This window comes from Ictalurus punctatus, chromosome 29, assembly GCF_001660625.3.
Source record: "Ictalurus punctatus breed USDA103 chromosome 29, Coco_2.0, whole genome shotgun sequence".
Classification (NCBI taxonomy): domain Eukaryota; kingdom Metazoa; phylum Chordata; class Actinopteri; order Siluriformes; family Ictaluridae; genus Ictalurus; species Ictalurus punctatus.
Window position 1 is genome coordinate 2,698,805 of NC_030444.2, and position 11,482 is coordinate 2,710,286.

The following is an 11,482-nucleotide window of genomic DNA, read 5'->3' on the forward strand; positions in this document are numbered from 1 at the left end:
GTTGTTTATTGTTTTTTTTTTTTTTTGTAAAAATGGAAAAAACAACAGTGCTGGGAAAAGTTACTGTAAAATAGAAATGTCCTGAAATCCTGAAACGATCGACACTTCAGCCGGTGATGATGCCTTTATGATGCTTTTTTTTTTTTACTGTTGTACCTTAGGAATAAAACACTCGAGGGGCGTGCTGTTCTAGGAAAATAATCAACGACGGTATGGTGCGAGGTGTGCGTTCCCGTTACCGCCCCGAAGTACATCCTGAGATGTTTCATTGCTCCTATATTTCATCAGAATATAAGCGCAACATGTTGAATATTTATCCGTTCCCGTTATCGTTGGCATCGTACAAAATCGATGTGAAAATCGTTGTTGGTGCGTGCGTTATGTCAGTCGGGGTAGTGATGGACAGATGTCCTAGTAAAGTCTCGCTAAACTCGTTTTCTCCCGCAGAATGTCGAAGAGACGAAAGCCCCGCCCACCCGAAGCGGCGCGTGCCAGATCGGCTGCAAAGCAAAGCAGAAAGAAACACCGCCTACTTACCAGGTTTGTTTTTAACAAGCGCATCTGAATAGTCCCTTGTATCTACTCTGAGCATTGGGTAGAAGTGTGTGTGTGTGTGTGTTCACTCAGTACTCAAGACCATCCTCCGACGTGAATATGCTTGGGGAGATGATGTTCGGCTCCGTTGCCATGAGCTACAAGGGGTCGACGCTGAAGATTCACCATATCCGGTAAGTTTAAGAATAAAACTATTTAAATAACACTACTGTTGTTAATAAAGTCCCATTTCCACGTACATTTTTATTTATTTATTTATTTATTTTAATTTTTGGGTGTGAAATAATGTATTTGTAGTTATTTATGGTAGATGTTTGTTTACTGTTATAGATGGTGAATATATTTATATATTTAAATTAATAAGAACATTAGAAGCACATGATGCTACCGCTGCCATGCTTCAATATACATAAGGAAGTGTAAAATAAATAAATAAAATTTTAAAAATGTTAGAATGTTTTCACAGTTGTGTGTGTGTGTGTGCGCGCGTGTGTGTGTTGCACAGATCACCTCCGCAGCTGATGGTCAGTAAGGTTTTCTCGGCACGTTGTGGCAGCAGTAACGCAGGCAGCACCAGCACGTGAGTCTCTCTCTCTCTCTCTCTCTCTCTCTCTCTCTCTCTCCCATCAGCTCTTGGGTTGTTCTGAGCTCCGTTAACATTCATCACCGAGTCGGCGGTTCTCAGAGTGGGCTTCCTGAAACAAAGCCAAGGGGGGGTCCATCATGTATGTTCCAGAAACTACAACCCACCATTATCATTATTAAGTTCGAGTACAAGAAAGGAAGTGAAAAAAGAGAGGAAAAAAGCGCACACCGATAATCAGTTACTGATGTCTTAGTGACTCCGTCACCAAGGGCCCAAGGATCGTGGGAAACATTAGGCTACTTCTCTGAAATGTTAGCTAGCATGATAACGTGGTACAAATTTCCTCGCAAGTTGATTAAAAATAGCTAGCTATTAAGTCATGATGCTCTGCCCTTTTTTTCCTCCAAGGCGACACACGTCGTACGTACGTCGGTTGAACAGATAGAAACGACATAGTGGGAAGGCGAATGCTTGTCAGGGTTTTGTTGTTGTAAATATGACGGTACTCCTTTTTAACTCTGACCCTTGTTTCTGTTTTCTCTAGTCTCCAGGACAGCCTCGACTCGATTAGCCAAACGTGCCCGAGTCACAGCGGCAGCATGGGTGAGACATGTACACAGCTCAGCATGTTGTTTAATGCTTTAACTGTTCCATTTAGCCACGTTTACAGTATCCTGTACGACTCTTACTCTTACTACGACGACGCGGCTGAAAACTACACGTCTCCGCTTACTCGGCTAAAGCAGCGGTCGGAACAAATAGGGGAAAATGAATTTTTTTTTTTTAATCTATTCACTGAAGGGGAAAGGACACGGGACATTAAAGACGCACGTGCTTTTGGTACTTTCACGTCGCGTCAGTTTTATCTACAGCTGCGAATTCCTCGTTGTCGTGAGGCAATAGACAGCAAGAAGGCGTCGCTAAGTATTAAATAGGATCTACGTCAGACTTTTGCCTGGCTGTTTTCTGAATAAATAAACAAACAAATAAACAAGAAGTCATAGTTGTCTTGTTGACTGACATGTACTCGGGGCACGTGTGTGTGTGTGTGTGTGTGTGTGTGTGTGTGTGTGTGTATTTAATCAGTATCTCTTTTTATAGCTCATAGTAATCCTGTGGACATGCCAGGTCGTGGACACAGTGAAGACAGCGACAGTGGAATCGCCCGTTCAGGTACGCACACCTAATCACGCAAAGAAGTGATTGAACATGGAGCATTCCTCGTTTTTTTTCCTCCGTGTGACTTTGACTTCAGTGATTTTGTCATTTGTTGATGTTAAACACACCGGGACAAATTTCTGTGTCGTGCGTTTTGGTGTCCGTTTTCTGACCCTCGGTAAGGTTAAGTCCGTCTCGGTCTCCCTCTTAACTGTACAGCATCACTCAGCAGCCTCCTGGCCACGCCCCTCCCCTCCCCCGGTTCGTCCTACAGCAGCGGGTGTGCCAGCAGTTACCAACGGCGATGGCTCCGTAGCCAAGCGACCAGCCTCCAGCATGGCCTGATCCCTCGCTGGTGAGAGTGTGTGTGCGTGTGTGTGTGTGTGTTTCAAAAATATTGATATGGTGAAGTGGTTTTTTTTTTTTGTTAGTTTTTTTTTGGGTTTTTTTTTGGTTTTTTTGGGGGTTTTTTTGGGGGGGGGGTAAGGAAAAGGCCAGTCTTTACTGTAGGCGTTTATGTAAAATTGTGTGTGTGTGTGTGTGTGTGTGTGTGGCAGGAGCACAGATGAGATGTTCAGCCTGTCAGACGAGAGCTGCAGCTCAAACCCCGGGCTGAGCCGCAGGAAGAAGATCGCGGTCAGCATCATCATCAGCCTGCCGGAGAAAGAGGAGGAGAACCACGGCTTCCAGGAGTTCTTCTTCTCGCACTTCCCGCTGTTCGAGTCTCACATGAATAAACTCAAGACCGCCATCGAGAGGGTGAGTGCGGCGCGGGCGAGGTCAGACCAGGCCGCCTCGGTGACCTTTAGTGGCTGCGGGACACTGGAGCTCTTTGTGTCGGCGAGGCGCTGTGCCCTCGTCTGGAAAATGTTTATAGGACAATGACGGGTATACATGATCAGAGCGGGTGCGTTTGGTGGGATGAAAATAAATGTGTGTGTGTGTGTGTGTGTGTGTGTGTGTGTGTGTGTGTGTGTGTGTGTGTGTGTGTGTGTGTGTTTCAGGCGATGATTGTGTGTAGGAGAGTAGCAGAGCCTAGTCAGCGGGTGCAGGTGTATTTGTGTCGGGTTATGGAGGCACTGGGAGACTTCAGGTGAGGAGATACTGTGTGTGTGTGTGTGTGTGTGTGTGTGTGTGTGTGTGTGTGTGTGTGTGTGTGTGTGTGTTGATGCACAGTACCTGAGCTAATTTGTTTCACGTCTCATTCTTCGCGTGTCTGATCGTTGCCTCTGTTGTAATGTCCAGGATGACCGTGTGGAACCTGTACATGGCTCCGCGGATCACCGAACCCATCTGGCTGACCATGGTATCCCAGAGTGCCGAGCGGAACCAGTTGTGTCAGCGCTTCCTGAAGGAGATGAGCCTGCTTATGGAGCACGGGGCCAAGAACCAGTTAGTGCACAAAAACCATTCAGCGAGAACTTGATACACAATTCTAGGTGATGAATGTTAACCGGGCGGGTTCTGTGTTCTAGGTTCCTGTCTTCTCTGCTCACCGCTGTGCTCATGTACCACCTCGCCTGGGTTCCCACGGTGATGCCTAGCAACCACCCGCCAATCAGAGCTGTTTACCAGAAACGCTCCTCCCACTCTGTGGACCTGCTGGCTAAGTGTCATCCATACAACCCACTGTGGGCTCAGCTAGGTATACACACACACACACACACACACACACACACATAACATTTCAACCCCACTATGGATTCACTCTCTTAACTCCCTTAACTTTGTTGTTCACTCTACAGTATGTGCTCTGTGTGTGTGTGTGTGTGTGTGTGTGTGTCCTTGTGTTGTGTAGGAGATCTGTACGGTGCTTTGGGTTCTCCGGTGCGAGTGTGTCGCACCGTGGTTGTCGGACGCCGACGTGAACTGGTTCAGCGTGTCCTCTATGTTCTCTCCTACTTCATCCGCTGCTCTGACCTCCAGGAAAATGCACTTCCTCAAGCACAAACGGACAGTCCGGCCAATCCCTGCCCTTCTCAGACCACTAACTCCGCCCCCTGCTCCGAGAGGACCAACGAGAAACCACACGTCTGTGGGTCAGAGGCTGCAAATTCCAGCCTTACACCGGAAAGGACCAGCGAGAAAACGCGAACAGCCGACGCCGATTCTACCGACCCGACTTCCAGTTCAGAAGAAACCATCATAGAAGCAGGAGACTCTGAATCGTCTGGCTCCTCCACTTTTTCTGAGACGGCCGACGATAGGCCGGAACGTACTCAGGAATGTTCTGGGGAGACGGGACTAGAGCACGTCTTGGCCAATCCCAGCCCTCCTGTGCATAGGGTGCAGTTCATGATCGGCAGCCCGAAGGAGGTGGTGAACGACAGACTGCGTCAAGATAGGACTGGGCCGAGGTGTGGGCGGGGCTTACACAGGAAGATGCCCAGTAGGCTTTTAACGGACAGCTTGGACAGTTCTGACGAGGAGGAATCGTCACACAGGCAGACATGCACAGGAAATGAACTGCAGCAACATGAACTACCACTCCCAAGGTAACGGAACACACACACACACACACACACACACACACACACACTTGCATAAATTGTTATTGGACAGTGAATACATTTCCACTACGTTATGGCTACGATAACGGTTGTATTTAATATGATAATTGATATGTAGTGTAATATTTATCTCGGTGTGTTTTTATATGTGTGTGTGTGTGTGTTTATTATAGTAGTGTGGTTTAACACTAGGGTTTATTCCACGCCCGGGTGCATCCCGGAGAAGCGTCCTCTGTCGTTATTATACGGTACAAGAGCGGCCTCTAGAGGCCAAATAGAAAAACATCACTGAATAATTTTGTTGCGTTATTTGTCGTTTTGTTTTTTTTTTTTAGGATCTCTCTCTTTTTATTTGTTACTTTTCGGTTTGGTTTGGATGTATACCCTTTTTTTTTTAATGTATTAATATAGTACATTTTCATGCTACAGTCAGTACTGCAATATGAGCGTTATGTTTTCATTCGGTATCGGCTGATTAATCGGATATCGACCGGCTTTATCGGTCCACCGATAGTACCCAGTGCAGTCATTCCACTGATATGCCTTTTCTTCCTCTATCTGCATTGCGTCTTCCTTCTTATTTAACTGGGCTCGTCTTCCATTTCTGTAAAATAAGCAAGCAGTTGACTTTTTAAAAAAAAAAGAAATTACAGGAGCACATGCGCTCGTTACAGTCCTTCCTTTCTCCTGCCATGTTATTCTCCAGCTACGTGGAAACGTCGATCAATTCTTATCGATGTTCACTTTAACTTTTTGTTGTTGTTTGGATTATTTCGTGTATTTAACAAAGTTCCTTTCCACCATAATAAGAGCGCGTGTCCTAAATGTATACGTGGTGATTAAATTAGCGTTCGCCATGACATGATGTTCGTATTTTGGTTCGCGTCCAGCTGTGACATGGAGATCCGCCCCGACGTGAATCATTTCGGCCGCTCTCTGCTCGGAGGTTACAGTCCTCAGTACATGCCTGACTTCGTCCTGCACGGCGTCACCTCAGATCAGCGGCTCAAACAGTGCCTGATGGCCGACCTGGAGCACACGGTACTGGTGAGTAATGACGGAACAGAACTACACATCCGTGTGTGTGTGTGTGTGTGTGTGTGTGTGTGTGTGTGTGTGTGTGTCCACATTTTTAGGTTTGTTGTCAGACTCTGCAGCTCTGCCATTAGTACAGCTTCATATTACATATTGTATATTAAACATAACACGGCATTAATGAATGTTTATATAATATACGATGACGCGTCATGTTGAGTTGCTTAACATGTTAAAGATGTCATAAAACTGACTTCACTGTAACAAGTTGCCCTTATGACATCCTCACCATGTTTTTGGTGAGAAATAAAAGGGCGTGGCGTGCTGTGATGTACTTGTTACACTGCACTTATTAGTGTGTGTGTGTGCGTGTGTGTGTGCGCAGCACCCAGCGCTGGACGAGCCGGTCGCCGAGGCCGTGTGCATCGTGGCGGACACGGACCGCCTCTGTGTTCAGGTGGCGACGACTCAGCGGCGCGTGTGCGAGCCGGGACAGATAGGAAGAGACGTGATGGTCTCCAACCTCGTACACACACTCCTGACGTCTGTGCTGCAGCTGCACGCGCTCAACATGGCCGCAGACTTCGTACGCTGCCTCTCTCGTGTTAGAGATATTTTCGGAAGATATCGTATGCACGTCCTTTCTAAACGTGTGTGTGGGTGTGTGTGTGTGTGTGTGTGTGTGTGTGTGTGTGTGTTGCAGTGTGTCATGCACTTGGAGGACCGCTTGCAGGAGGTGTACTTCAAGAGCTGTTCTTTGGCAGAATATCTGAGAGGGCAGCGACGAGTCCATGTGAAGGAACTGGGACTAGCGCTGGGGTACCACACACACACACACACACACTACATACTGCAACAATTTCCCAACTATTCCATTTTTTATTTTTTATTTTTTTTAGAATGTCATGCTTTTTATCCATTTCTAGCTACAGTCAGATTACATGCAGCCATAGAAATCCCTGTCTAAGTTGTTGCTTTAGAAACGATAACGTACAAGAACGAGCGCATTAACATACTGACCAATCAGATTTCAGAATTCAACCACACCCTCATATAACATCGCCCAAACCACAGAAGGTGAAAATGTTCAGCTTCTCAAGCAAAGAGTTTGTCTGTCTGTCTTATTTATTTATTTATTATTTGTGTGTGTCTTGTAGGATCGAGTCCAGCGATCTTCCACTACTCGCGGCTGTCGCCAGCACACACTCACCCTACGTTGCCCAGATCCTTCTGTGAACGGAGCTGCTTCACTACGCCGACCAATCGGAGTGCGCTACCTGCCTACAGCTGACCAATAAGGAGCTGATCACCGTTAGTGTGGGTTCACTCTGACCAAGATCAGACCAATCAGGATCACATTATTAGCCTATAAAGAGAGATTGGATCGCAAGGTTTACATCCTTTCTAGTCTCCAGACTGTGAGAGTGTGTGTGTGTGTGTGTGAGAGGAGTGCGTGTCAGCCTTGTTTCCTTGCCCATGTGCACTGTTTCCGCAGAGCTGTTTAGTCTTAAAAGACCGGAACAGGTAATGCTACTTAAGTCGTTGTATAGTACAAGTGACGAATTGAAGGAAAAACCTTTTTTTAGCATTTATTATTATTATTATTATTATTATTATTATTATTATTATTAATATTAAATTTGATGAAGTAGCACTGCTGGTTTGGGTCGTATTCAGAAAAACGTTCCTCGCTATTTTCTAACGTGGAGTATTTTGGCGTACGAGTTTGTAAAGCGTAGCGGTTTCGGTCAGGGCGCGATGCCGAGTCCTGCCTCGCTTGCTTTTATTTTCACACCGCAACATCAATCTCCGCTGGGGGCATGGGGGGGGGACAAAAAAACGCACGACTCTGTAAATCAGTTGCGTGTTTGTTTACAGCAGTGTTCATCAACCCCGTTTCTGTAGACCTGCTTCCTGACGACTCGGTTCCAGCCGTAATCCTATCCAGCATCTGGCTAATCGAGTAGACTGATTAAGATCAGCAAGGTGTGCTGGAGTAGGAAGGTCTCCAGAAACAGGTTGATCGCTGGTTTACAGAAATCAGAACTCACGTAAGATGTTAGTATTCGTTATGGGAAACAGTTAGTACACGTCGGTTATCTCGAGTACTTTTCATCTCCTGTTTGTTTGTGTCGTGTTTAATATATATACCATATTGGGGTTTTTTGTTTTTCCAATTTTGGGTTGTATGGCTCCCTCTTGTGGTGGCATTTAGGTTTACAGGATTGTTCACAAAGACCAAGAGAGATTTTGCTCCGAGTTTGTACTCTGAAGTCGAGGTTGAGATTACTTGTATTGTTTTTTGCACTATTAGTGTCTTATTTATCTCCGCATCAAGCTTAAACTGTATATAAGCCATGATTTATATACAGTTTATGTCCTCAAGGTGTCTTTACATAATAAGCCACTATTAACTGTGTGTGAGTGAGTGGGGATGGGTCGATAACGTCTATCAGGTGCTACCATGTTATACACTGTGTAAAAGTATGTTAAAACACATACTCTTTTATATCGGATCTACTTTACTAATACCTTCTTCCTGCAGAGTAAGCCACATCCAGCTCTATTCAGGCTCGTACTCGCCTCCTTAATTTTACTCCGTCTTACGTTTGTTATTTCCTTAATATTCCAGAGACTGTCTGTTATTTTTGTACACTAAATTCTACCTCACGGTTGCTTTTAAAAGCAGTCCGGATCTCAAGACAGGCCGGTCCGTTCTGGCCAGGGTCAAAGATCTCCTCCTTTAGGCGGCGAGCAAGACTGAAGAAACGACGACCGAGGTTTGGGACGTTTCATGTCCGTGTTTATGGCGGCGTGCTTTTGAATGAAACCATTTCGATCTTTTTAAGTTTGATCCTTGTATACGGAATAAAGTTGAATAAATTTCTCATGATTTGAAAAAAAACTGTCTTATTTTCCTGTTTGTTCTAAACAGAGGAGAAAACAAGATGATTTTGCTCTTGCATTACAGTACAGTACATAAACCTGGAGCATGGGGCACAAGGCGGGGTACACCCTGGACAGGGTGCCAATCCATCACAGGGCACAATCACATACACACTCACACACCCATTCATACACTACGGACACTTTAGACACGCCAATCAGCCTACCATGCATGTCTTTGGACTGGGGGAGGAAACCGGAGTACCCGCGCACACTGGGCCACGGTGGGAGTCGAACCCCTGACCCTGGAGCTGTGAGCCGAGTGGCGCTCTCATCTACTCCAATTCCAGAGGGACACTCTCACTGTGGTTACTGGGAGTACGGTGGCTTCTAAGGCCCCGGGACTGCAATTACAACATGCAGTAATTGAAGGGTTCCCTTCGGAGTCTGGATCCTCTCAAGGTTTCTTCCTCATATCATCTTATAAAAAGCGCGATACAAATCGAATTGAATTGAATCACGCCACGTTTATCTTACAATTTTTTTTTTCACTTCGTAATGAAACTTTTCTTCCACAGTGACGCATTCACTGCATGATGATGTGTATTTCACTGATTCCATAATGAAGATGAAAAGGAAGAAGGGATGCCAATTTTACCGGAAGCACCTATAGTAACTATACTGTATTAGACACGCAAAGAAGTGTATCGGAGCCACCGGTGTATCATTTGAATGATCTTTATTTCTTTTCGTAAGCAGTGATATTTCATGTTTATGTACATGGTTGAGAGCAGTGCGCGATTATCCTTTACGTTGAGTCGCTGAAGGCTTTTCTGCAACAAGTTCCTGTAACGCTCTCACATACGTCACGTGGCGCTGCAGCTCCTGCACCTCCTGCGATGGAACCGTCTTTATCTGGTCCTTGTGGAACTCGAGCTGCTGCTCTAGAGTCAGAGTGGTGGGGTATGAAGGTAGGAGCTGAGGGCAGTATGTGTTGTCACGTGAAGCTGAAGTGAGCGGAGCAGCAGAGTAACGGGCGGCGATGCGGTTAATGATGGCGACCCATGATGCCTGCTCTACTTCACTCTCGGCCTGGAAGTAGAAGAGTCTGGCGTCTGCGGTCCTGAGGCTCAGCGCATGGGGCCTCTTTTTGTGATATACGGGGTATGCCAAGGCATGATGCAGTCTAATGGCATGCTTGTCTGTGTCTTGTTGTAGATGCAGGACCATGCCTTTTAGAACTGCAGTAAATGGTTTCCATGCTCTCTGGCCTATGTTGGTTGGTCTCCCATTCTCGTCCATAACTCTTTTGCAGATGAGATTTCCTTTTTTGTAGACAGTAGTGGTAGGGTTCTTTTCAGTCCCAAATGATGAGTTAGAGCCGGAATCCTCCGGATTTTCAGCCTGACATCTACTTCTCACCGTGAACGCTGTTAGTGGCTGCATTTTGATCGAGTCATAGATTTCCCTCATGACTTTAAGAGAAAACTGAAAGTCAGTCGCACAACCCAGGTTCGTTATAAATTTTTGACGAGTCATTTTCCTCCCTTTGTGACCGCCATTAAGATCGGCATTCAGTATGATCATGCTCCAACACAGGTAGTACATTGCAGGCTCGAACTCGAGCGACACTTCAGTACAGGTAAGGAACTGATGAGTAAAGTGCTTTACAAGTAGATGCTGAAGCTCAGGTTCATCTTCTGGCCAAAACAGACTGAGGAACCTTCGGAAATCCTTGTCCAGACAAGGCAAAGGCCTAAAGTGTGAGACGTACGCTTTCACTGTTGCGTCGGCGAATACCAGATCCTCACTCATCAGCCGGATAATCTTCGGACATCTGAATTCCTTCTGGTAGAAGAGGTGCCTGCCAAGGACTTCTGCTGCCTCCTGTTTTTTTTTCTGTTTCTGAAATAGGTTCGCTTCCTGCATTTGATCTTCATCTTCCGTTGCTCCAGATGCAACTTCTCCCTCTTCTGTTACTCCAGATGCAACTTCTCCCTGCCCTGTTGCTTTTTCCGTTTCCTTTTCATCTCCAGCCTGACATCTGGCTATCACTCTGAACATTTTTAGCGGCTTTCTTTTGATCGATTTGTAAACATCCTTCCACTCTTCCAGATTACACTGTGAGAAGCAATTCACTTTTTTCACGTGCACTATGAATTCTTCACAAGTCCTTTTCCTCCCTTCGGGATCGCCGTTAAGATCAGCATTCAGTAAGATTATGGCCCAGCTCATGTGGTACAAATCAGCTTGTAAATTGAGCGGCTGTCTAGTACACTGAAGGTACCTATGACTGAAGTGAGTAATAAGTTGCTGCTGAATCTGAGGTTCATCCTCTGGCCAAAGCACTTTAAGGAACGATCTGAGAGCCTCGATCAGAGACATGAATCTAAAATTAAAGTTCCTGGCATGTATGTGCAATGTGACTTCAGCTAATTCCTGATCCTCGTTCAGAAGCCGGATAATCTCCGGACATCTGGACGCATCCTGGCGGTAGAGATACCTGGCAAGGACGTGCCCTTGCAAATAGGTTTCTCTGTTGTTACAAAAGGAGGGGTTCACTTGCTGCATTTTCCCAGAGATGTTCTCATGGAGATCTCTCACAGCTTCTTTCTTCTCTGGTGCTCCTGATCCAACTTCTTCCTGTTCATCTCTGTCTGGCATTGTCCACTCGTTTTTAAGTGCTGATGGGCGACAGTTATAGGAGAAACTCACTGTGTCTTAGTGAGTAGTGCTGAGTAAGAATTTAGAA

At 45.8% G+C, this 11,482-nt stretch overlaps 1 protein-coding gene across 3 annotated transcripts in view; it reads left to right on the forward strand.

Annotated features, from left to right (window-relative positions):
* Nucleotides 1-8,737, forward strand: part of fnip2 (folliculin interacting protein 2) — a 16,068-nt gene extending 7,331 nt beyond the window's left edge. For all 3 annotated transcript variants that reach the window (XM_053677502.1, XM_053677503.1, XM_053677504.1), the window contains exons 3-17: nucleotides 448-540; nucleotides 628-728; nucleotides 1,061-1,135; nucleotides 1,686-1,744; nucleotides 2,243-2,314; nucleotides 2,519-2,654; nucleotides 2,857-3,058; nucleotides 3,304-3,392; nucleotides 3,545-3,691; nucleotides 3,775-3,944; nucleotides 4,098-4,794; nucleotides 5,700-5,856; nucleotides 6,230-6,430; nucleotides 6,548-6,663; nucleotides 7,002-8,737. In XM_053677502.1, coding sequence (XP_053533477.1) covers nucleotides 448-540; nucleotides 628-728; nucleotides 1,061-1,135; nucleotides 1,686-1,744; nucleotides 2,243-2,314; nucleotides 2,519-2,654; nucleotides 2,857-3,058; nucleotides 3,304-3,392; nucleotides 3,545-3,691; nucleotides 3,775-3,944; nucleotides 4,098-4,794; nucleotides 5,700-5,856; nucleotides 6,230-6,430; nucleotides 6,548-6,663; nucleotides 7,002-7,080 — 2,394 coding nt within the window. In that variant the 3' untranslated portion in view covers nucleotides 7,081-8,737. The remainder of the gene's footprint in view (nucleotides 1-447; nucleotides 541-627; nucleotides 729-1,060; nucleotides 1,136-1,685; nucleotides 1,745-2,242; nucleotides 2,315-2,518; nucleotides 2,655-2,856; nucleotides 3,059-3,303; nucleotides 3,393-3,544; nucleotides 3,692-3,774; nucleotides 3,945-4,097; nucleotides 4,795-5,699; nucleotides 5,857-6,229; nucleotides 6,431-6,547; nucleotides 6,664-7,001) is intronic.
* The last annotated feature ends 2,745 nt before the right edge of the window (nucleotides 8,738-11,482 follow it).